The 26,346-nt window shown below is 38.0% G+C and overlaps 1 protein-coding gene across 3 annotated transcripts in view; it reads right to left on the reverse strand.

The window, feature by feature from the left end:
- The window catches only part of TBC1D23 (TBC1 domain family member 23), a 62,956-nt gene extending 36,873 nt beyond the window's left edge, over positions 1-26,083 (reverse strand). For 2 of the 3 annotated variants that reach the window (XM_046002398.1, XM_046002397.1), the window contains exons 1-2: positions 25,826-26,083; positions 1,165-1,276 (exon numbers count right to left, since the gene is read on the reverse strand). In XM_046002398.1, coding sequence (XP_045858354.1) covers positions 1,165-1,276; positions 25,826-25,878 — 165 coding nt within the window. In that variant the 5' untranslated portion in view covers positions 25,879-26,083. Of the gene's footprint in view, positions 1-1,164; positions 1,277-25,825 lie in introns of those variants that run through there. The other variant, XM_046002399.1, reaches the window with a different exon arrangement.
- Positions 26,084-26,346: the final 263 nt, after the last annotated feature.

Below are 26,346 nucleotides of genomic sequence, written 5' to 3' on the forward strand. Positions count from 1 at the left end.
TCCTATATTAAATTTTACTACTTCATCTCAATCCAATGAATAACATTTATTTCAAGCAAACATCATCAATGCTATAGATTAAATGTTTGTGTCCCCTGCCCTTAAAATTCATTGTTGAAACTTAATCCCCAATATGAAGTTATACAGAAGTGAGGTCTTAGGAAGGTGATTAGGTCATGAGGGTGGAGCCCTCATAATAGAATTAGTGTCCTTATAAAAGAGACCCCAGAAAGAGCCCCTGTTCCTTCAGACATGTGAGGACACATTAAGGATTCACAGGTTTTTTTCAGTTTAATGGTATTATGTTTATTTTAAGAGAGTCTTTATCTTCTAGACTTTCATAGTAAAGTGCTTCAGTGTGCTATCAAGGATTTGCTTTAAAATAATCCAGCAGGTGGAGTGGGGAGGAAAAGATAGAGATACTAATCAAACAAGATTGGCCAAATGTTAACAAAGCTAAGTGACAGGTCATGGGGGTTCATTAGACAAGTCTCTACTTTTGTGTTTTAAATTTCTATAATAAAACATTCAGAATTTTATATACAGTTATAATTCCATTTCTGTTACATACATATGTGCAGAGAATAAAAAATAAAAAGATATATACCAAGACATAATTATGTGTTTTACCTATAGGTGATAGCAGATGATTTTTATCTTATCCTATGCTTATATGTTTTAAGAAATGAATATTTCTTTTGCAATCATAACAAAATCTTAATTTAAATTTTTAAAAAATGGTAATACACATGCATTGGAGAACAGCTGAAAGGAAAATAAAGCAAAGTAAAATATCCTGTAATTCTAACACCCAGAAAGACCTATATACCCTCCCCATCTTGTCTTTAACATAGCTAAGGTAATTCCAGCTGCAATTATAAATCCTATTTTACTCATTGGCTGCATTGTCCTATTTCATTAAACAATCTTCATAAACATCATTTCTAATAACTACAAAAGAAAAACATTGCCTTTCAAAACCTAAATTATTAAATACCCAAACATGACAGAAATACACATTTCAGTAAGCTGTTCGGTTCGATAAATTATCGAGATGCAGCATGCTCATAAGTTGATAAAGTTTTCTGCAACTTAAGCAAGTAAACATAAAAATTCTCAAATGTTATTCTTAAGTGATTACATTTTGTTTTAGTTTCCAGTTACCTTCCAAACTTTGGCCCTCAGATCAGCAGGCAGTGGTCTCCCTTGAATTATATTTCTCAAAGTTTCAAGATCACAACCTCCTGCTTCCAGAGCTTCTTCAAGATCTTTTTCCCTAAAAAACAAGTCCTTAATAGATCAATTTTACTTCTTATTTTTTCTTATTCAAGATTCATTTATAAGCATGGCCTGTTAAAGGTTGTGTCTACTAAAAGAAGGTTCTCAGCAGCCAAAACATAATGCCAAGGCATACAAGATATTTTATCTGCTTGAAAGGGAATCTCAGGTTTCATGCAATTTACTCTTGTTTTGCATTTAGTTCTAACAAGCTTAGTTATGTTTTCTAAGATTAAAGAAATTTAAAAAGAGAAAACAGGGCAAGCAAGCTGACAGCACTGAAGAAAAGTCACAGTAATAGCACTATTCGTGATAGTAATCATGACTAACGGTTTTTTTTTTTTTTAAGATTTTATTTATTTATTTGACAGAGAGAGATACAAGTAGGCAGAGAGGCAGGCAGAGAGTGAGAGGGAAGCAGGCTCCCTGCCGAGCAGAGAGCCCGATGCGGGACTCGATCCCAGGACCCTGAGATCATGACCTGAGCCGAAGGCAGTGGCCTAAACCACTGAGCCACCCAGGCGCCCCATGACTAACAGTTTTATAGCACTATCTTTGTACCAGGCAGTTCCAAACTCTATGCCTGCGTTTTTCTAATTCTCACAACAATCCCATGAAGTAACCACAATCATCACTGGCCCCAGTTTACATATGCAAAAGGTGAGGCAAAGAGGAGTTATACAGCTTATGATCATTTATCAAGTACAAGAGCCAAGATTCAAACTTCAGCAGTCAGGTTTTGGAATTTATGTACCTAATATTATGCTAAATAGTGGCAAGGAGGAGAAATCATAAAATTCTGCCAAGAATTCAAAGCACTGCAATATGGGAATACTTAGCACATAAGTTATACAAATATAACACCTAGAGGAGTGCCTGGTTTACAGCGTCCAATTAGTGTTAGAGGAACAAAAAAGCTCTAATGGCATCACTGCCTTATATATTAAAGCAAAACAATACAACATCATCAAGTAAATCATCAAGCAGTTATGTTCAGTCTACCACATTTAAAGAGAAAATTAAACACAAAATAAATTTTATTTGTATATAGTTAAAAAGAATACATTTTTAAAAAACTTTCACAAATGTTATGAATTGATTTTTAGCCATGAAGTAGCCACTTAAAATAACTAATTCCTTCAGAAGTCTCAAAAGCTGGAGTTTCACTCTTTATAATTTAAATATTCAATACATTAAAAAAAATCTATACAAATAAAAATCCACAATTCAGCCAGGTAATTTCTAAAATTCTTGAAAGCAGCCAAAAAGGCAGTATCCTACTATCATCAGGAAACCAAGATTTTATCAAATTTTTGTGTGTGTAGGTGGTTTTGAGAAAAATAATTTACTCCCATTCCACATCTTCTCAATAAGACAATGTAAATCTCCCCTACTGATAGGATTCCAAAAATATTAGTTTAAATGTATAAATTTTTTAAAAGATTTTATTTATTTGACAGAGAACATACGCAAGGGGAGCAGCAGGCAGAGGGAGAAAGAGAAGCAGACTCCCCAGTGAGCAGGGATCCCAATACAGGACTCGATCCCAGGACCTTGGGATCATGATCTGAGCTGAAGGCAGATGCTTAACTGACTGAGCTACCCAGGCACCCCAAGAAGTGTAAGTTTACTAAAGTGCTGCCCTCTTAAGAGGAAGGAATTAAATGAAAATGTAATCACTTGGGATCATATTCAACACAAATGTAGTGATCAAACTTGAGAGCTTCCTTAACAAAGCTACTACAAATTCATAACGACAAGAAAATAACAAGTAACCACGCAAGAAACATTTTGTTCTTTTGCTATATAGTCACCAAAGTGTTGGAGGAGAAAATTAGGGAAAGAGATTTCAAGTCAGCTGTTGAGAAATGGTTCAGACCTATAGCTGATGAAGAATGGGTTTTATCTATTATCTTCTGGCCAAAATGTATGAGAGAGCCTGTTAGAATTTGAAAGATTGTTTGCAACCATGAAAAAAAGAAAATGAGTAAATGCTGTATTTTTATAAATGCTACATTTTTAATGATAAAGTATGTAAATGACCTGAAAACACCATTGCATGAGATAGAACTCTTCTACCAAATAAATGAAGAATTAGAATTTTTCCATTTTTCAGTGCAAAAATCCTTGGTTTCTTTTTGAAGTAACTGTGCCAAATCCCTTACTATTCAGACAACAAAGTCAGTATTGTGGGGCAAAATGCCCACCCCTCAACATTTTAAATTATAATAATGTACAAGTACATCCCTGTTGATACAGGTGCTGTTGGATTCTTTGATGCTGCTCCCAGGGATCCACAAACGTGGTCTCCAGCAGTACAACCATGAGCAAGAAGCCAGAAAATGCTCCAACCTAAGTAGTAAAAGGAATTTCTCACAAATTAAATAATTAAAAGTAACATTATCTTCTGAACAAGGTATTCAAAAAGTTCAGTTATAGTACCTTCAACATTATAAATGCACTTCTAAAGCAGAAAAACAGTTGAAAATAGTGAAGTTAAATAATTCATATAAGGCTCAAGTTCCTATCAAAAGATAGAAACTCTATGGCACTTAGCTCTTAAACAGAATTTTCCTTCCCCAAACCCAAGTTTCCTTCTATTTTTGACTATGCAATACCTAACATTCAAAAGCAAGACACCTGTCTGGCGGAGTATAATTAGATGGGTTACAGTTTTTTAAATCTCTTTGGTGACGGTGGCTTCTTACTGACTTCACAAGCTAAAGACTGGTAGAAATGCACTGCACACTCAGGCAGATCCTAAAATAGAAAAGTACAGGCCTTGTCCATTTATCCTAGTTAAGTCTGAAAAATAACTGTCTATTTTGCTCAGAAGATTCATGGCAAAGCAAATTCAAAGCTTCAGGTCTGCAAAGTAACAGAAATGCATCTCTTCCCAGATCTCTTTTGTGACACTAGAACCGTATTTGTTAGTATAATACTATAGGTTACTGCTGATGATCTATCAATGACATATTTTCAAAACCTAAATAAAACATAATAGAATATCCCCTCACCTAGATTTTGTTCTGGCAAAACAGAATATCCCCTCACCACAGATTTTGTTCTGTGGCAAAAATCACCTAATCTAAGCATTGTAACCCACACATTGTTTTAGAATTATAGCAAGGCAACAATGTGACTACATCATTATGAAGTTAGTTTAATGCTTATTCAAGCTAGCAACTAACTGGGTAAGACTTTTCTTCTTCAGCCAAATGGTAACTTCCAGCATAAGGAAGCATTTGCACAATGAAAGTTAAGAAGGCATGGTGGTGCAAGGGGGGAAATATGAATTTTCAAGCACTAACCAAATTAAACATGGATTCTAAATGCTTCTAGGATTAATAAATTCAATTTGAAATTCTGTACATAATTATTTTATGAATAAGCCATAAAACAAATCCATATGAAAGTATAACTTTTTTTAAAGGAGTTTATTTATTTGACAGAGAGACAGCAGCAGGAGAGGGAACACAATCGGGGGAGTGAGAAAAGGAGAAGCAGGCTTCCAGTGAAACAGGGAGCCCAATGCAGGGCTTGATCCCAGAAGCGTGGGATCATGACCTGAGCCAAAGGCAGATACTTAACGACTAAGCCCCCCAGGCACCCCTGAAATTATAATTTTTAAAAGCAACTAGATTATATATGTTGTGTTCCTAAAAGTTAAAGAGTCACAGAAAACCTGCCATGGCGGGGGGGGGTGCCTGTATATTACACTTTTCTAAAGATTTCATTTATTTATTTGAGAGAGAGAGCATAAGCAGGGGGTGGTGGGGCAGGCGAAAAGGAGAAGAAGGCTCCCCGCTTCATGGGGAACCTGATGCGGGGCTTGATCCCAGGATCCTGATCTCTTGGCCTGAGCTGAAGTAAGACACTTAACTAACAGCCTCCCAGGCGCCCCTACACTATTCTCTAAGTTGTTTTCCCCTAACCATATTCTAAAAACTTCTTTTCCCTATAATTTAAAAAACTGATGAAAACTTTAATTGGACATACTCCAAACAAGAGATGAAAACAAGACTTAGTTCATCTCTCCTTTTTAAAATGTGTATCTTTCTGCATTCAAACTCCATATCCATTATCAGCCACTCTCCACTCCTCCCACCCTGCTCCCAGCCTCCAGACAACCACTGATTTACTTTCTGTCTCAAGACGTTTACCTATTCTGGATATTTTATTTTTTAAAGTTTATTCATTTTTAAGTAATTTCTACACCCAACATAGGGCCCCATGATCATGACCCCAAGATCAAGAGTTGCATGCTATGCTCTCCCAGTTAAGCCAGCCAGTGCTCCAATTCTGGACATCTTATTTATGTGGTCTTTGTGTCTGGTTTATTTCACTTACCATGTTTTCAAAATCTATCTATGTTTTAGCATATATCAGTACATTATTTTTATTGCCAAATAATATTGCACTGCATGTATATACATTTGTGTGTGTGTGTGTGTGCATGCGCACACGCGCGAGAGAACACAAACACACAAGACTGAGCATGCACACGGTGGGGTAGCTGGGGCAAGGGGAGGCCATAAGGAGAGGGAGAGAAAATCCCAAACAGGCTCCACGCCTAGCCTGGGGCTTGATCTCAAGACCCTGAGAGCAAGACCTGAGCCAAAATCAAGAGTTGGACACTTAACCGATGGAGCCACCCAGGCACCCCTCTACTATATTTTATTTATCCATTCATCAAGTTAATGGGTATTAGAGTTGTTTTTAACTTTTTGGCTATATGACTATCTCTTAATTTTGAACATAAATACTAATAGTTCAACTGGTTAAGTGTATGATGCATATATAGGATTTATTAACTATTTATTCTTAAGAAGGTCTGAAGAATTTAAAAATCAAGTCTATTAAAACCACACCTATTGGGGCGCCTGGGTGGCTCAGCGGGTTAAAGCCTCTGCCTTCGGCTCAGGTCATGATCCCAGGGTCCTGGGATCGAGCCCCGCATCGGGCTCTCTGCTTGGCTGGGAGCCTGCCTGCTTCCTCCTCTCTCTCTCTCTCTCTCTGCCTGCCTCTCTGCCTACTTGTAATTTCTGTCTGTCAAAAAAATAAATCTTAAAAAAAAAAAAACACACCTATTAAGATGACTATTATAAACAAACAAACAAACAACAGAAAATAAGTGTTGGTGAGGATGTGAAGAAATTGGAACCCTATGCACTGCTGGTGGGAATGTAAAATGGGGTAGCCACTATGGAAAACGGTATGGCTATTCTTAAAAAAATTAAAATACTGAAATACCATATGATCCAACAATTGCAGCTTTTGATTCTATGCCTGAAAGAAGTGAAAGCAGGAACTTGAACACTGAACAGATATGTGTACAGCCATGTTCATAACAGCGTTATTCACAATAGCCAAAGGTGGAAGCAACCCAAATATACTCCAGTGAATAAATAGATAATGAAATGGGGTATATACACAAAATGGAATATCATTCAGCCTTAGAAAGAAACTGACACATCTACAACATGAATGGATATTGAGGATATTATGCTATGTGAAATAAGCCACTCACAAAAAAGACAAATACTGTACCAACTATACTTATTTGAGGTACCTAGAATAGTCAAATTCATAGAAAACAGTAGTTGCTAAGGACTAAAAGTGGGTCAAAAGTATGTCAGTATCTATAAGAACAAAAACCAAAATTGTGCAAGGTGGCTACTTCAGAGAAATGAGATGGGAAGGACATTTACTTTGCACATAGCATCAGTCAGTAACCCTTGAGTATATTTACATCTTATATTTGTATGTACTGCTTGAACAATTTAAATATTTATGGATTCCTTTTTAACATGTATACACTTTCAGTAAGCAATAATTTAGAATGACTAAAATGATTCCACTAAAAGCATGTTCAAAGTAGTGCTTATTATGACTATGAAAACTACATTGTAGCTGTTTTAAAATGAGGAACTGATTTAAATTAGTAAATGGAGTATCAGGCAACAATTCAAAATGCTGAAAAACAATTAATGACATGGAAAATATTTATCATATTAATGACATATAGTAAGCTAAAAAGCGGGCAGTTTTAAAACTAACATACAGCATATATGTGTTAGAGAAATAGTACACTATCCTCATTCCCCACCCACTCTTTTCCACACATACTGTGAAGCTATTAAAATGTTTATTTCAAGTGGAGTGCTTATAGGACAGTTTTAATGTGTCCCTTGTTTTCTTTTCTTTCTTTTTTTGGGGGGAGGGTATTATTGTAGCCTATAATGAGCAAATATTTACAAGAAAAAAGAAACAAAAATGATGCTTCACTTCTTGTCCTCTGTTTTAATTCCATGGCCTAAGACCTTAAGCACATTCTTAACACCCTAAATGTCACTCCTTGTCCTCCTGCCTCATTAAAGCTACATATTCTCAGCATTGGGTTAATCTAACCAATTCTGTCTTCTTTTGTTCCTATACGCTGCTCAATAAAGACTTCATTGGAAAATTAATTAAGACAACTTTATGAAGCTATCATAAATTCACCATCTTCTCTAGCTGCTCGGCATCAATGCTGGCTGAAAATTTCCTATTCACCACATTGTTCAGAACCCCTACACAGCCACTTTACCTCATGTGACTTGAAAAAAAAAAAAAATATAGGCCAGCAGGCTTCTCTTCCCTTTGATCTCAGCCCTTCTCCAAAAACAAACAGAAGCAACTTACCATGATCTCCAGACATCATTCCTGCCCTTCCTTTATGCACAGACATCTATGTATCTTTTCTCTAATCTTCACACTGGTAACTTCACCTGGGTCTTCTCTCTTCCCCTGAACTCCTGTGAAGCCATGTGCCACCAATCATCCCCTCTCCTATCTTTCACTTTCTCTTTTTCCAATATGCTCAATTATCGACATTAGAAACAACATCAACAACACCACAAAAGCTCCTCCAAACTTTCTTTTCCATCTAGTTACCAAACTCTTGGTTGTTCCTTTTACAACAAAGCTTTCTGGAAAAAATTCTCAACAATATATGTCACTATTTCTCCCTCATCTTCCCCTCAATTCCCCCTCTTTTACTCCCCATCATTTCTCCTCTCTCTTTCACTCCTACCCCTCCACAGGGACACTCTCGCTATGCTCCCCACTTCCTGCCTAATATCCAAATCTTTACCTTAATTTAACCTTTCCAAGGCATCTGACAACTCTTCTTCCTTCAAAAAAAATATACAAATGACCAAGAAGTCATAAAAAGACACTCAACATCTTTAGCCATTAGGGAAGTTCATTCCAATTTTAGTACATGAGCATGCCATTAGGGAATTTCAAATCAAAACCACAATGAGATACCCATTTCACATTCACAAGATGTGAACATATAATGGCTAATATCAAAAGGACACACTAAATTTCATACCCATTAAGATGGCCAGTACCAAAAAAAGGACAAGGATGTGGAGAAATTACAATCCTTGTGCAGTGCTGGTGGGAATGTAAAATGGAATAGTCAGTATGGAAAAAGTCTGGCAGTTACTGAAAAGTTACAGAGAATTACCATAAAATCTAGCAATTCCACTTCTGGGTATATATCCAAAAGAACTAAAAACAAGGACTCAAACAGTTATACCTACATCCACATTCATAGCAGCATTATTCACAATAGCCAAAAGTGGTAACAACCCAAATATCTACTGATGGATGGGTAAACAAAATGCAGTATATACATACAATGAAACTATTACTCAGCTTTAATCTTTTTTTTTTTAAGATTTTATTTATTTATTTGACAGAGAGAGATCACAAGTAGGCAGAGAGGCAAGCAGAGAGAGTGAGAGGGAAGCAGGCTCCCTGCCGAGCAGAGAGCCCGATGCGGGACTCGATCCCAGGACCCTGAGATCATGACCTGAGCCGAAGGCAGTGGCTTAAACCACTGAGCCACCCAGGTGCCCTATTACTCAGCTTTAAAAAGGAAGGAAATTCTGACAGACTGTACAACTTGGATGAACTCTGAAGACAAGTGATAAGTGAAATAAACTAGTCACAGAAGAGTAAATACCATATGATTATACTTATATTAGGTACCTAAAATATTCAAATTCATGGAGACAGAAAATATAAGTTACCAAGGCTAGAGGCAGGAGAGGTGAATAGGAAGTTATTGTTTATTAGTTACAAAGCACCTGTTTGGAATGATGAAAATCCTGGAAATGGATAGTGGTGAGTGATGGCTGTACATAACTGCGAATGTACTTAATGTTACTGAATCGCACATGTTAAAATGGTAAAACTTAATGTTATATATATTTTACATTTTATAAGTAAAACTTAATTGTTATATATTATATAAATATATATAGTTTTCTGTTTTAATATATTTTAAATATGTATATATTTGTTATATATATATTTAAAAAGACAACAAAAAACTTGTACATCAGTGCTTATAAAGGTATTATTTATAATAGCCAAAAGGTAGAAGGAATCCAAAAGTCCATCACCTGATGAATAAATAGAATATAACATATTCATACAATGGAATATTACTCAGCAATAAAAGGAATGAAGTCTTGATATATGTAACATGTTGATAAACCCTGAAAACATGCTAAAGTGAAAGAAATCAGACACAAAGGCCACATATTATATGATGCCACTCACATGAAATGTCTAAAGCAGGCAAATGTACATACAGAATCAGTGGTTGTCAAGGGTCTGGAGTGACAAGGAATTAGAGAGACTGCTAATGGGTAGGGGGTTTCTTTTGGGGGTAATAAAAATAGTCTAAACTTAGATCATGGTGATGACTGTCTGACACTTTGAATATACTGAAACCACAGAACTGCATATATACTTCAAATGGCTGAATTTTATGGTGCATAAATTATATGTCAATAAAAACATTACAAAAGAAGTAACTGGATCAAGGTGCTTTAACTTAAAGCTTTCAAATGAAGCTACTGTGTCAAACCCTCATTTACCATTTCAATGAAGGAATTTATCGTATGAAGGATTCAAGCCACATCTTAGTTAGGTTAAGGGGTAAGAACTTCCTTGCTTCTTCAGTTCCTCAATTTACCAGCAGTTCATTTAACTACCCTTGTGGGAAAGGAACAAACTCCTCAACAGTTGACATGGCAGCTCAATAGCAAGACCACCAAGAAACTGAAAATATAAAGCCCTTGAGGAAACATATTACAGAGAAAATATAAAATTTAAAATCAGAAAATGTGACATCAGACTCTACACACTTAACAACTATGTGACCTAGAATACAAACTTATTCTTCACCTATAAAATGGGGATAGTATCAGATAGTACCAGTACCGTGAATCAAGAGGTGGGAAGTATTCACACAGCATATGAACTATCTTCTGTTCTACCAGTGTATCCCTCCCACTCCTCCTTCCATTCCATCTTAATGCCTACAGCTTGCCTGAATCTGTCCTTTTCAACTCTCTCATTCTGGATAGTCTCCATAGGCAATGAAGACTTCACTGTGGTTGTCAGACAGTAGTTGCTCACATGAACCATTTATGGGTACACGTGACACAAATCCCGAGACAAATGAAACAATAATTGTTATGCCCGAGTTTTCGCGTCTGAGAGACCACCAAGGAGCCAAGCACCGATGCAATCACACAAGGGTTTATTTGACAATCTTAAGCTTGGGCCCAAGTATACCCAACACAGAGGAGTAGGGACTTGGACCCCGAGGTGACATGCTTAAGCGTGGGTCCAAGTATACCCGATGCAGAGGAGTAGGGACTTGGACCCCGAACCAGATTACAGTCAGAGTTTTTAAAGGCAGAGTAGGGGTGGACTCCGCGGTGGGTGAAGACAAAGGGGGTTATGAATGATGTAAGTCTCTAAGGAATTTTGAAAGCAGGTCTCTAGGACCTTGAGGGGCTAGCTGTTGTCTGGGGAAAAGGTTATTTTACCAATAATAAAAATCTTCTCGTGAGACCCTTTAGATGTATATCAGTGGGTCATATGCTTGGGAATGATCGCAGACACTGAGATAAAGTTTCACATTTCTCCTATCAAGTGTCCTTGTTAGTGAGATTTAGGTTAGGAGAAATTTAACTTTATTTAGGGCTTGAGGAACTGAGTTATTTGCCTCTGGAAATTGTGCTATTGTTAAGATAGCTTCTTTGTTGTAAATCTCTAGGACATTTGTAAACCAAGGGAGACTCCTCCCTTGCAGGATTGTGATCTTTGCAAGTTAACTATTTGCTTTTCCCCCAGGGCAGCCAGGGGTGGCCCAGGAATGTCACACATACTACTGAGGGGAGGGGAACGGGTAGAGAGGGGGTGCAAGGTGCCAGCTTTTGCTTTGCCAAGATGGCTGTACTTATGCCAAAGCTAAACCTGAGGTGGGATGGCCTTAATTTTCTCGGCCTCCACATTTCCCTCTGAACAATTCTGACCCTTAAATCTTTAAGATTGTTGAAGGTGGAAGGTCTCATCTTCTGTAACTTCTTGCTGCTGAGTAGGGGAGTAGAGTTGTCCCTACCTACTCAGGTCAGTATTGATCAGTTGGGGAGTGTATAGGGGAGTTATGAAAGACAGAGGCAGCTGAGTCCAGGGGTTTAAATCAATCATTAAAGGAGAGAGGGACTGTTTAAAGTGCTAACCTGAGTAGGTCAGAACCCAAGAAATATTTTCTGATAATCTGGAACATCAAGATGGCTGCACTTAACGTCAGGGCTAGACTCAAGATGGGTACAGCCTTGTTTTTCTTGGCCTCCACATAATAAAACATAGAAAAGAGAAAACATGTATGTAGGAACACTAAGTCACTCTTCACTTAGTTAAGGATAAATGTTTAAAGGCAATATTAGCACTCAATAAACGTTTTTCAAAGAAATAGAAGGCATTCATACAAAATAATGAAAAAGCCCTAGAATTAAGCAATATTAGTAATCATTCCCAGCAACTTATTAGATAGTATGATTTCTCATAGCCTATTCAACTTCAGAATAACACTCCTGTCACCTGAGTATATTGAGATAAATTTCTAATTTTAGATAGGATGTTCTCTGAATGGAAAAAAAAAAAATTTAACCGATGAAGCCTCTCAGTCTACCAAATAAACCAAATCAACTTCACCTTTTCCAAATCCTTAAAATCTAGTCTTTTTTTTTTTTTTTAGATTTTATTTATTTGACAGAGATCACAAGTAGGCAGAGAGGCAGGCAGAGAGAGGAGGAAGCAGGCTCCCTGCTGAGCAGAGAGCCCTATGCCTGGCTGCATTCCAGGGCCCCCGGGATCATGACCTGAACTGAAGGCAGAGGCTTTAACCCACTGAGCCACCCAGGCGCCCCAAAATCTAATCCTTTTTGAAAGACCTGAATGTGAGACAGGAATCCATCAAAATCCTACAGAACACAGGCAGCAACCTCTTCCACCTTAGCCACAGCAACTGCTTCCTAGACATGTCTCCAAAGCCAAGGAAAACAAAAGCAAAAATGAACTATTGGGACTTCAACAAGACAAAAAACTTCTGTACAGCAAAGGAAACAATCAACGAAACTACAAGACAACTCAGAGAATGGGAGAAGGTATTTGCAAACGATGTATCAGATAAAGAGCTAGTATCCAAAATCTATACAGAACTTACCAAACTCAACCCCCCACCAAAAAAAACCCAAACAATCTGGTCAAGAAATGGGCAGAAGACATGAACAGACTTTTCTCCAAAGAAGACATACAAATGGCCAATAGACACATAAAGAAATGCTCTATATCATTTGGCATCAGGGAAATACAAATCAAAACCACAACGAGATACCAACTCACACTAGTCAGAATGGTTAAAATTAACAAGACAGGAAACAACAAATGTTGGAGAGGATGTGAAGAAAGAGGAACCCCCTACACTGTTGGTGGGAGTGCAAACTGGTGCGGCCACTCTAGAAAACAGCATGGAGGTTCTTCAAGACGTTCAAAATAGAACTAGCCTATAAACCAGCAACTGCACTACTAGGTATTTACCCCAAAGATACAAATGTAGTGATCTCAAAGGGCACCTGTACAGCAAAGTTCATAACAGCAATGTCCACAGCAGCCAAACTGTGAAAAGAGCTGAGATGTCCATCAACAAATGAATGGATAAAGATGCAGTGTACACACACACACACACACACACACACACACACACACACACATATGTGTGTATATGTATATATACACATACACAATGGAATATTATTCAGCCATCAGAAAGGATGGATACTTACCATTTATATCAACATGGATGGAACTGGAGGGTATTATGCTGAGTGAAATAAGTCAATCAGAGAAAGACAATTATCACATGGTTTTACTCATATGTGGAATATAAGAAGCAGTGCAGAGGATCATAGGGGAAGGTAGGGAAAACTGAATGGAAAGAAATCAGAGGAGGAGAAAAACCATGAGACTCTCTACAGATAGCGCGTCAGGGATGGGGTAACTGGGTGATGGGCATTAAGGAAGGCACATGATGTGATGAGCATCGGATGTTATATGCAACTGATGAATAACTGAACACTAGATCTGAAACTAATGATGTACTATTGTTGGCTAGCTGAAATTAAATTTTTAAAAAATCTAATCCACTATAAAAAAAGACCACATGAGGGCGCCTGGGTGGCTCAGTGGGTTAAAGCCTCTGCCTTCAGCTTAGGTCATGATCCCCTGGGAGCCTGCTTCCCTCTCTGCCTACTTGTGATCTCCGCCTGTCAAATAAATAAATAAAATCTTATAAAAAGAAAAAAAACATGGGACCTAGAATATATGTTAATCACCTAAAGTTCAAAGAGTACAGAGAAACTATAGAGAAAAAACAATTACCAATTTTTTTTCCAATTTTTAAAAGTTAATTTGGTATCTTAAAGTGGTCGGGTTCTAAGATATATTATTTCACTAAAAATAAAAACTTTAAAGCTGTGCTATTAAGGAAATCAATACAAGCCCAAAGCCTGATATGTAAACATCTTAAACATGTTATTTCTACTGCATTGGATATTACTCAAACTTCTGAGTCTGCTAGCAGTATTAAACAGAGCCAAGAGATAAAATGGACTCAGAACTTACAGCACTCAAAAATATAAAGAACAATATAGACTGTGATTATTGTTTCCTCAAATATTTCCACATTCGCTTATTTAACAGGTCCTATACATGACCTACTCCCTTTCAAAGTCCTCCCCACCCCCCACCCCCCTTTCCAGTTCAACTCCTTACAAACAGTAGTCACCACTCATCTCTACTTAATCTCCTCATTCACTCAAATCCCATCCTTACACTGTAATTGCTCCAAAAAGTCATTAATCATCTAACTCAGTCCTTGTCCTCTTTACATACTCTGCAAAGTTAGATTCTCTCCTTAAAACAGTCTTCTTAAGTTTCCGTTACTTCCCTATACTTCTCTCTAACCCTTGCTGTGAATTTTCCTTCCCTGCCCAAAGTACTTTTATCAAACCTTCAATAAATATATATAGAGCACCACTACCTGCTAGCCACTGTGTGAGGTACTGGAGATCTAGCAGTGAACAGAAAGTCGTGCTCTCATGTACATACTAGCTGGCTATTTCAAGTTTTATTTTAAGTCCTGTTATCTGAAACCCACTCAAAAATGGTGGGAGCAGCTCCTTCTGAAGTGCAGCCTATTTTGATTTGTCCGGAATGTAAATCACTATGAGCACAGATTAAACCATGACAGGCCAGCCTGCCCACATATGTATTACATCCAGGCACAAGCCTCTGATCAATTACTGAAAACTCAAAAATGACCAACTAACTAGTTCTAAGCACCAGCAGATTGTGTAACAGTGTCAAGTTGCACTTGAAGTTGTGGTTCGATGACTTACTTTGTGCCACCTTATTTCTGGTTATATCTTAATGCCCAGGTCCTGACACATCAACATCAAAAGCTTTGTCTGAACTTACTTTGCTACTATTGCTAGCAAACTGGTTACAAATTACTACCACACCAATACTCCTTAATTAGTTCCTGAAAATTTTGTGTGCTATTTGATAGAAACGGAAATAAGACAACTTTGTTACACATTCACTCCTACTGTAGATATGGATGAAGTTCAATAACTACTATATGTACTGTGTACCTTATTTTTATTTTATTTATTTATATATTTTTAAAGTAAGCTCTATGCGGGGCTTGATCTCATGACTCCAAGATCAAGAGTCCCATTCTCTACCAACTGAGCCACCCAGGAGCCCCATGTATAACTTAGTTTTAAATACCAGTCTCGAACCATCAAAACTTTTGTTTTAAAAAATGGTTTATTTTATTTACTTATTTATTTTGAGAAAGAGAGAGAGCAAGCAAGCTGGTGAGTGGGGCTCGGGGAAGCAGAGAAAGAGGGAGAGAAAGAATCTCAAGCAGGCTCAACAGCCAACATGGAGCCTGACGTGGGGCTCCATCTCATGACCCTGACCTTAGCCCAAATCAAGCATTAGATGCTTAACCAACTGGCCCACCCAGGTGCCCCTCAAACCATCAAAACTTTCTAACAAACAGTATGAGACATATTAAGAAATTACCACGTTACCTTACAGTCTGTGAGAACACAATACGGTAATTGTGAAATCTTGATGTTATCTGAATTTTTGTCAGAAATAGACACACTTATTACAGCATTTTAACAAGATGTATATTTGAATGCCAACAGAAGAAAAATCCCATTCACCAGCTTTAGGTAAAAAAATATATATATCAGTGAAACTTTGTATCAGGATCAGATCCACAAAAGCAGCTTTGGGAGATTCCCTTACCAAATGATACATCCTCTTCAGAATTTATATTTAAGCAGGATTTTATGCCAAGTAAAAAAAGTATCAAGTTAGCCCTCTATTCTTGACAAGCCAAACAAACATGGTATCTACGTTATATCAGCAGTGTGCAAAAGGCAAAGGAGACAGAGATCATAGAACGCTGCTCTGTAAACTGCTAAAATTAACTAACTACAATGGAACAGACGCTTTAAATCTTCAGACTTATTTTTTTATCCATAATCCATGTAGATCAAATTGCACCAATGCTACCAATGGGGTGCATCCCTTTTGCTACAAAACAACTCAGGAATTTTTGCCTAAGCAAAAGAAAAAAAAAGCAGCTTAAGCAGCTCCTCTTTACTTTTACTCTATGTATAATGTTGCAATGCATTTGCTGTAAGACTTTGCTTGCAAAATGAAAGAATATCTTCTTTACTAATGGGAAGTTGACTTTAAAGAGTGCTCCAAACCCTTTCCTCTTTCATGCTTCCTCAAAATAAAAAGTTCCTAATAAACTGTTCTTTTCTATACATAAGAGGTGACTTTCCAGTACTTCTTTTTTTCAAGATTTATTTATTTATTTTTGAGAGAGAGAGGAAGAGAGTGCAGGCATACACAGTGGGAGGAGAGAGAAACAGACTCACTGCTGAGTGCAGAACCCGATGGATGTGGGGCTCCATCTCAGGAACCTAAGATCATTACCTGAGCTGAAATCAAGAGCCAGATGCTCAACCAACTGAGCCATCCAGGCACCCCGACTTTATAGCACTTTTATTGCACAAAGAAATGCACCAGGTTTCCCCCACCCCACCAAAGCAGTAGTTTATTTGGAAAATAGAGTATGCCCTTTACCGAAGAGAAAGAATGGGATGAAAACACAACTCAACATAAAACAGCACATTACTTATTTCTATCACAAATTTCCAATTTGTCCAAAATGTAATGAGAAAAGAAACACTACCAATAATCCTTCTCTTGAAACCATCATATTAGAAAATAAGGGAATACTACTACAAATGAGGTGATAACACTGCATGTCTTTCCAAAGGTACCCTGCCAGAAGAGATTAGTTTGGCAAAGAAATACACAATAGATTTTTTTTTAAGATTTTATTTATTTATTTGACAGACAGAGATCACAAGTAGGCAGAGCAGCAGGCAGAGAGAGAGAGGGAAGCAGGCTCCCCACTGAGTAGAGAACCCCGATGCGGGGCTCAATCCCAGGACCCTGAGATCATGACCTGAGCGGAAGGCAGAAGCTTAACCCACTGAGCCACCCAGGTGCCCCACACAATAGATTTTTTTAACTTGCATTACAATCATCAATAATTTATTTGATTAAAGAGAATCTCAGTTACTTTTGTATCAGTGGTTAAATCTAAATAGAATCTACAAAATAAAGCTCAAGAATTGCTAGTATTTAATTACACAGCTATATGAGATAAATATATTCTTCTATGGGTCACCTTAATACTTCAAAACAAGGGCCAGAAACTCCTGAAAAGGGAAAAAGAAAAAAAAAAAAAAAAAAAAAAAGAAACTCCTCAAAGGGGAAAGTAACCACAAGAGAGTTATTTTAAAACCAAGTTTCTTGGGGCACCTGGATGGCTCAGTTGGTTGAGCATTTGCCTTCGGCTCAGGTCCTGATCCCAAGGTCCTGGGATCAAGCCCTGCATCAGGCTTCCTGCTCAGCAGGAGAGAGGGTCATCTGCTTCTCCCTCTCCCTCTGCTCCTAACTACCCCCCTCAAGTGCTCCCCCCCCAAATAAATAAAATCTTTAAAAAGAAAAAAGAACCAAAAATCAAGTTTGTTTCTCCAATATCCCTGAATAAAACAAAAGAAAAATTACTAAGCTGATGAATTTACTAAACTGTAATTACTTCTATTTTCTAATTAAGTATCACTATTATGTTTTCACAGACTGTAAATAATAATTCTATTTTATACATAATATAGGTATATGTAATATATTACTCATATAACATATATTTAAGATAATTATACAAATACATTTAAATACATTTAAATACATTTCAGATATGTACATATTATATAAATGTGAATATATAAGCATAATATCTCAAGATCAAAAACTAATCTATTGGGGCGCCTGGGTGGCTCAGTGGATTAAGCCGCTGCCTTCGGCTCAGGTCATGATCTCAGGGTCCTGGGATCGAGCCCCGCATCAGGCTCTCTGCTCCGCGGGGAGCCTGCTTCCTCCTCTCTCTCTGCCTGCCTCTCTGCCTACTTGTGATCTCTCTCTGTCAAATAAATAAATAAAATCTTAAAAAAAAAAAAAAAACTAATCTATTTATTTTTGGCAAGGGTATGAGAATATATTATGAAAACTAAAGAGGTTTAAAGCTATAGTATATAATGCTCTGTATCATATCGCACCATATCAGTCATGAACTGTCCCGTCTTGTGCATATAAGACAGACAATGTGGTATACAGCTTATGCATATCCTTATAGCTTTACAGGTGCCACAGATAAATATGTATGTTCAACAATGCACATCTTAGACTACTGTGTCTTTCAAAACACAGATTAAGCATAGAACTAGCATATCTTAATTTTTATTTATTTTTATTTTTTTTAAATAGGCTCCACACTCAGAGTAGAGTCCAACACAGACAGGGCTTGAACTCACAGCCCTGCGATCAAGACCTGAGCTGATACCAAGAGTCAGATGTCTAACCTACTGAGCCACCCATGTACTCCAGGACTACCATATTTTTAACTGGGTTCTCTCTAGGTGTCTGTTCAAGTATATGTGAAATACATAATATTTACACAATCAACTTCAGAAAGGGCACAGGGCTGAAAGAGACAGAGGTTTAAGTCCCAGATTTTCCACTAATTAGGTTTGTCATCTGACCATCCCAAGCCTGTCTTCTCATCTCTAACCAGAAAACTACAATAATTCATAACTTCCCCTTCTCAAAGAACTGTTGTAAAAGCCAAACAAGATAGCAAATATAAGCATTACATTAAGAGATAAAGTCCTATAAAAACATATAGTATTTCTTATATCCTGCTGAAATTATTAAATATCACCACAGCAAGTTTTTATGTTTTACGTAACATAACATATGTTTTATGTATGTTTTTTTTTTTTTTTTTTAAAGATTTTATTTATTTATTTTGACAGAGAGAGATCACAAGTAGGCAGAGAGGCAGTCAGAGAGAGAGAGAGAGGGAAGCAGGCTCCCTGCCGAGCAGAGAGCCCGATGTGGGACTCGATCCCAGAACCCTGAGATCATGACCCGAGCTGAAGGCAGCGGCTTAAACCACTGAGCCACCCAGGTTTTTTAATTTTACATAACAACTGCTTTAAAGCAAGAAAAGCACACACTACAGCATTTCTACCCAAATGAAATGCTGTATTGGCTTAAGGATAAGAAAAAACTCCTTTAACCCTCAAGAAAAAGAGAGGAAACTTGAAACACATGATTCAATGATTTAATGATTTAATTACTGATCATTTTCTCAGTTCAGGTCAAAGGTCAGATAGACTTAAAATTTCAGGAAATAGTTTTTTTTTTTTTTTTTTTTTAGGATTTTATTTATTTGACAGAGAGAGAGATCACAAGCAGGCAGAGAGGCAGGCAAAGAGAGAGAGGAGGAAGCAGGCTCCCCGCTCAGCAGTGAGCCCGATGTGGGGCTCGATCCCAGGACCCTGAAATCATGACCTGAGCCAAAGGCAGTGGCTTAACCCACTGAGCCACCCAGGCACCCCAGGAAATAGGTTTGTTTGGTTTTTTTTAAAGATTTTATCTATTTATTTGACAGACAGAGATTACAATTAGGCAGAGAGGCAGGCAGAGAGAGGAGGGGCAGCAGGTGCCCTGCTGAGCAGAGAGCAGGGCTCCAACCCAGGACCCGGGGATCACGACCTGAGTAGAAGGCAGAGGCTTTAACCCACTGAGCCACCCAGGTGCCCCGGAAATAGGTTTTTTTTAAAACTGGCTCTTAACTTACTGCTCTTGCATTTCCACAAGAAACAATTTGTTCTTGTTAAGTCTAACATGAGGGACTGATTTATTTTCCATTCATAATTCTCAATACCTAAGTAAGTTACATCAAGCACTGTCCCCTTTCAAGCTATATAATCCTATTCAAGCAAGTCAGAACAATGCAACTTCTGGCTTCTGGTTTTAAATCTGTCTCAAATTTTTTCTAAAACACCACATAGCAACTTGAATATAACCAGAATTTAGTTAATGTCTGCTGAATGCTTTGCTAAACTCTGGCTTGCTTTTTGATACATAAGTGAAGTCACTGTTTTTAGTTTATTCCAAGTAGAATCCACATTTTAGCATAAGCAGCAGAAATGATTTGCCACACATAGTTTATCAATTCTGTTCAGAAGACACCTACTCATAAGTTGGCTGTATACTGCAGCACACTTAACAGGGTACTCCAGAATTAACTGACTTGCCTCTAAGATAGGGAATATACCTGTACTCTTTCCAGTAAGTACAAATAAAGAAAAGTAAACCAATAGAATACTTTTTTTTTTTTTTTTTTTGGGCAAGCAAAAACCAGTTACTACAATCCAAAGGAGTAAAATCCTAGAAGTGAATTATTATTTGGGAATTACCTTTAAAAACAGTAAAATATGGGGGCGCCTGGGTGGCTCAGTGGGTTAAAGCCTCTGCCTTCGGCTCAGGTCATGATCCCAGGGTCCTGGGATGGAGCCCCACATCAGGCTCTCTGCTCAGCAGGAAGTCTGTTTTCCTTCCTGCCTCTCTGCCTACTTGTGATCTCTGTCTGTCAAATAACTAAATAAAATCTTTTTTTAAAAAAAGTAAAATATGAATTATAAGAAAAACATTAATGTAAATACTATAAACAAAATGTCTTTTTAATTTCTTTTTTTACATCTTCTTAATTTCTAATCATTGTCTGCATTCTACTTAGTTTACAAAATCAAAGAGTTGTCCCTTAAAAACCCCTAATTCAAAACAGTAAGTTTTATTTTCCTTTTCATTTTTTTCATTTTCTGTAAGGTAATATCTAGTCTGCCCAGAACCACAAGCTGTCAATATTCCTCTAAAACAACAAGTTCCATTCTTTCATATGAAATGTATTTATTGATTGTATCATTTCTGAAATTGCAATCACCTACTCCTTAAATCTCTCCTCATATTTCAATGCTTATGAAATGGGAAGCACCGAGAACACTATTTACAAAGTGCACAGAATTTTGAAAAAGACCCTATTATTCCCAAAACAATTCTATACACATTTCAAATGAAAAATAAAAGCTTCTTTACGAACTGCTACTTTTACAATTTTAAGAAAAGTTTAGCAATAATTTAAAAAGTTTAGCAATAAATTAAAATAATGACTTTAAAGTATATACTCTACAAAAATTTTAAACTAAACGCAGAATACCAACAATTGTAAAATTTAAATCTACAGAAAAAACATTTTTAAAATTATGACTTTAGATATATAGGCCTTATGTCAGGAAGAAAGCCTCAGAAAATGAGAAACTTTTGTTCAAATTCAAGGCTGACTACTTCAATACCGAGAAGATAATTATCAACCTTTGAATTGTAAAAATTAAACATTTGTTTGATTTTTACAAAGCAGTAGCTTGTTTAAATTTAAATAATTTCAAACTTGTGGGCATCTGGCTGGCTCAGTCAGTAGCACATGATACTTTTTTTTTTTTTTTAAAGATTTTATTTATTTATTTGACAGAGAGAGATCACAAGTAGGCAGAGAGGCAAGCAGAGAGAGTGAGAGGGAAGCAGGCTCCCTGCCGAGCAGAGAGCCTGATGCGGGACTCGATCCCAGGACCCTGAGATCATGACCTGAGCCGAAGGCAGTGGCCTAAACCACTGAGCCACCCAGGCGCCCCAGCACATGATACTCTTGACTTCACGGTCATGAGCTCAAGACCCACATTAGGAGTAGAGTTGACTTAACAGAAAAAAACAATTTTTTATAATAATAATTTCAAACTTGCTATAAACATTTTTAAAGGATTTCTCCAGACCCTCTGAGCTGTGTGGCTGCAGTTTCAGAAAGTTAGAGAGCTATTTTCTGATATCTTTGGTTTTTCATAAAAGGTGAGTGTACAAGCAATTACACAGTTCAAAAAAACAATGGAGTTAGAAAATGATTATGAAATGACAGGTTGGTATGTTATTGCACATGATTTTACAAAAGTCACTCAGACAATAAACATCCACTGAGCCACCTGCTATCAGCCACAGCCCTTGAGAAGTTCACTATGTAAACAGCAATGAGAAATCATATAATCCGATAAATTACAGCATAATGTGTTAGGTGAAAAAATAGAACTGAACTATATAGAGATAAATTCCTCTGCCTAACTCACTTTGAGTTATGCATCGTCTAGAATCTTGCTAAAGAGTATGGTCCATGAACCAGAAGAACTGCCATCATCTAGAAGCTAACCAATCAGAAATACAAAATCTCAGGTCCCAAGCAAATCCACTGAATCTACATTTTAACACAATCCCCAGGTAACTCTAATGCACATTTAAATTTTGAGAAGCACTGGCCCGGAACATAACTGAAAATACATGAGTAAGTGTTATCTTGTACTTTTAAGATCTTTGGGCCCCATCCTGAACCTTTTTACAAATGTAGACACGGTTTAACATGGTTAGCTACCTAGTATCACAGATTAAGAACAAACTGGGAAGTACTACTAAGAAAGAAAGAAAACAGAAAAAAACTAACAAAAAGCAATCTCAAAAAGAGATGGTTGTATGGGGCCATTCATTTAACATAGCAACTATCTACCCATTCTGCCTAGATAGGTCTCACTGTATTACAAAAGTATAATGGTAATTTATATATATATATATATATATATTAGATTTTAATTTTTATTTACTTATTTGACAGAGATCACAAGTAGGCAGAGAGGCAGGCAGAGAGAGGGGGGAAGCAGGCTCCCTGCTGAGCAGAGAGCCAGATGCGGGGCTTGATCCCAGGACCCTAGGATCATGATCTGAGCCAAAAGCAGAGGCTTAACCCACTGAGCCATCCAGGCGCCCCAGTAATTGATATTCTTAAATGTGCCTCCTCTAACTAGACCACAAATTCCTTGAGGACAAGGACCTAGTTTTTTTCTTATACACTTAACTCTGTAAACTGAATGACCCTAAGTCACTGAGCTAAGTTCAGGTTAGGCAATGAGATATATAACACATTTCAGGAAAAATTACAATAAAAATGTGACTTGGGGCCCCTGGGTAGCTCAATCAGTTAAGCATGTGACTCTTGATTTCAGCTCAAGTCATTATCTCGGGGTCATAAGATGGAGCCCCGTGAGGAGCCTGGTTAAGATTAAGGTTCTTTCCCTCTCTCTCTGCCCCTCTACCAACACCCCCCACCAACACACACAAACACACACACACTCTCTCTCCAAAAAAAAAAAGTGACTTTTTTGGGGGAAGAGTAAACCCTCCCCATTCCCTAACAATCCATTTACCAGTATAAGAACAGAGGCTTTCCAAATCTATGACTCCAAATCCAAATGTCTTCTCTGACAATATTCAAGCTCACTCTGAGGGGACACCCCAGAGTGGAGAAGCAGAGAAAAGAGAGAAAGATTACATGAGAATGGAAGGAGAGCAGAAATTAAAGAACACCTCGGGGTTACTCCATTTATGAAAATAAAAACAAAAACTAAAAGCCACACAAAAGGTACAATAACCCTAGAAGAGAACAAATGCTACCTTTAACAACCATTAATTCCATGTTCCTTGCCTCTGCGAATCGGACTCATACTCACGATCCTCCTAAGAATTTCTCAAAGATATTTTAACTCTAGAAACATTTCTTATGGTGAGTGAGTTGAATAAAGCCAGTTTATGATATTAAAAAATTAACACTTCCAAGACAACAAATTTCAGGAAGTTCTAGTCCTCACTCTCCAAACAATCATTAGTTTTCTTGCCTATGTCCATGCTCACACTATTACTCCATTCAGAGGCCCTTCCCATCTGTTACTCTGAATGCACTATCCAATGTTAGCCACTAGCCATGTGTGGCTATTTAACATCTGCACTGTGGCTAGAGCCAATTGATAGGTAGGCTAAAAGAAAAATACACGTTGAATTTTGAAGGCTTGTTACCAAAAAAGATGTAACATTATCTAATTGGTTTCTTCCAGCAATGATATATTGAAATAGTATTTTAGATATAATAAAATAATTTCAACCGTTTTTGTTGTTGTTTTTATCGTTATTTAGTTTTTAATGTGGCTACTAGAAAATTTAAATTACAGGGGCACCTGGCTAGCTCAGTTGGTGGGACATGTGTCTTTTGATCTCAGATTGTGAGGTTAAGCCCCAGCGTGGGTGTAGAGATTACTTAAAAAGTTTAAAAAAAAAAAAAACTTAGAAAAGAACATTTTAAATTACATATGTGGCTCACATTATATTTCTATTGGACAACACCAGTCTAAATCCTATTGATTCTTCACGACCCAATTCAAACACCTTTGCTTCCATGAAGCTTTCTCCAATAACTGCAAATGGAAGTGGCTTCTGTCCCCCCTGAAATCCCATAACATTTTCACTCACATTCCCAAAGAGCTGGATCAACTTTACCTTGTTACTGAGTGTAACTGTCACAGCTCCAATATAAGCAAATGGAGAAAAGAAACTATACGTAGGTCACCGGTAAGTTTTCCTCCTACACCTTAGAGAGTACATACATGCACTAAGGTAATACTGGATGTTTGCTAATTTAAAGTTGAATTTCTCAGTTATTATCTATCCCTTTCAATGATTTCCATTTCAGGATTAAAGTCCATGTCTAAAATGTCTTGTATAATTTTTAGGCAAACAGCTTTATTACATGAGCTGCAATACATGTCACATGATGAAAAAGGAAATCTAAAACTATCTAATACTGTGCTCGCTTCGGCCGCACATATACTAAAACTATCTAATACATGTGGCCAACATACTTAAATACAAAAATACAAAAAGCCTCTAAAGATTTCATCTTTTTTTGATATTAATGTCCCTAAAAATATTTTGTAAAGATCAACTATTTCAAAAACAGGAGCCCTTCCCAAAGATTAACGACACTGGGTGACAAACTCTACCGAAAATTATTGCAGGTCCCTCCCCCCTCCACAACTCTGAGTATAAGTCAGGTAAGCATGCAAAGGCTTGGGAGCGGCAAGAACAATGTCCAGAAAGCATCCAAAGCTGTAAAGATTGAGCCGTGAGGAAAGTGATCGGAAGAAAAAAGACGACTTGTGTGAGACGAATAGTGGAAACTGCTGAAACGCCAAACAAGAAATAAAAGCTAGAATAAAAAACAGCTCAACTCTGTGGGAGAGATCCTCCCTGAGTATGCCTCTCAACCTCTCAGGCAAAGGTTGCGGTGGTAATTTCCAGGGTCCTGTCTTCAAATGGTATTCTAGTGCCTCACATCTGTATCCGCGAAACTTCCTTCCGAACCAACCTACTCTAACTCTCAGGGCCATGTATTCCGGCCAAACCCAGCCCTGAAGCCACCCTCTCCAGAACGTTTTGGAAACCGATGAACGAAAGCGGAGGACCGAACTGAGGCCCAGTACCCGGGTGACACCCCTCTCCCTTGGAATCGGGCCTTACTCCCTGTCTTGACGGAACTGGCTGAAAGAACCCGGCGGGCAGAGGGGGCGGGGCAGGGCAGGGGACTTTGTCTAGGAAGGGTCTTCCCGTTCCTTGCTGGAGCCTGCTGGTGTCTCAGGGACGGGCAGGATGGTGAGAAGGAAGAATAGAAGAGCAATAAGAATCAGCCCTAGGCTTCACTCACCAGCCGTCACCACTCGACGTTGGCTCTGGCAGGACCTCTTCTCCTTCCGCCATTGCTGTTGACGTCCACGTCACTTTGCCGAAAAGTGGACCCGGCGCCGGGACTGACTCGGAGATCCAACGTCGTAAAAGATTCTCGGAAGTCTGAAACGGAGCTTCTGGAGAGAAAAAGAAGGTGGGAGGAGGGAAGAGACGGGAGGAACGCAACGTCACGACCTCCCCACGGCGAAAGCCAGCTTGGAGGAGGAGACTTGGTCCAAGCTCTAACCCTTTCAAAGACTACGTGTCCCAGGATGCCCCGGGGGCCCGGACGAATGAGAGCGTAGGGAGAGTAGGCGGAGCTGGTTGAGGGAGCGTGACCTGGTAAAAGGCCCTTTGAGCGTCGCCTCTTAGCGTCCGTTTGGCTTCTTCATTATCTCTTGGCGTCCTACTTAGCAAAGTCAGAGCTGGGAACCCTAACTGGTGGAAAGAATAGGAGAAGGGGGAATGCCACAGGGAAGGTGGAAGATAGGAGGATAGCCA

The sequence above is a fragment of the Meles meles genome, chromosome 4, assembly GCF_922984935.1.
Source record: "Meles meles chromosome 4, mMelMel3.1 paternal haplotype, whole genome shotgun sequence".
NCBI lineage: Eukaryota > Metazoa > Chordata > Mammalia > Carnivora > Mustelidae > Meles > Meles meles.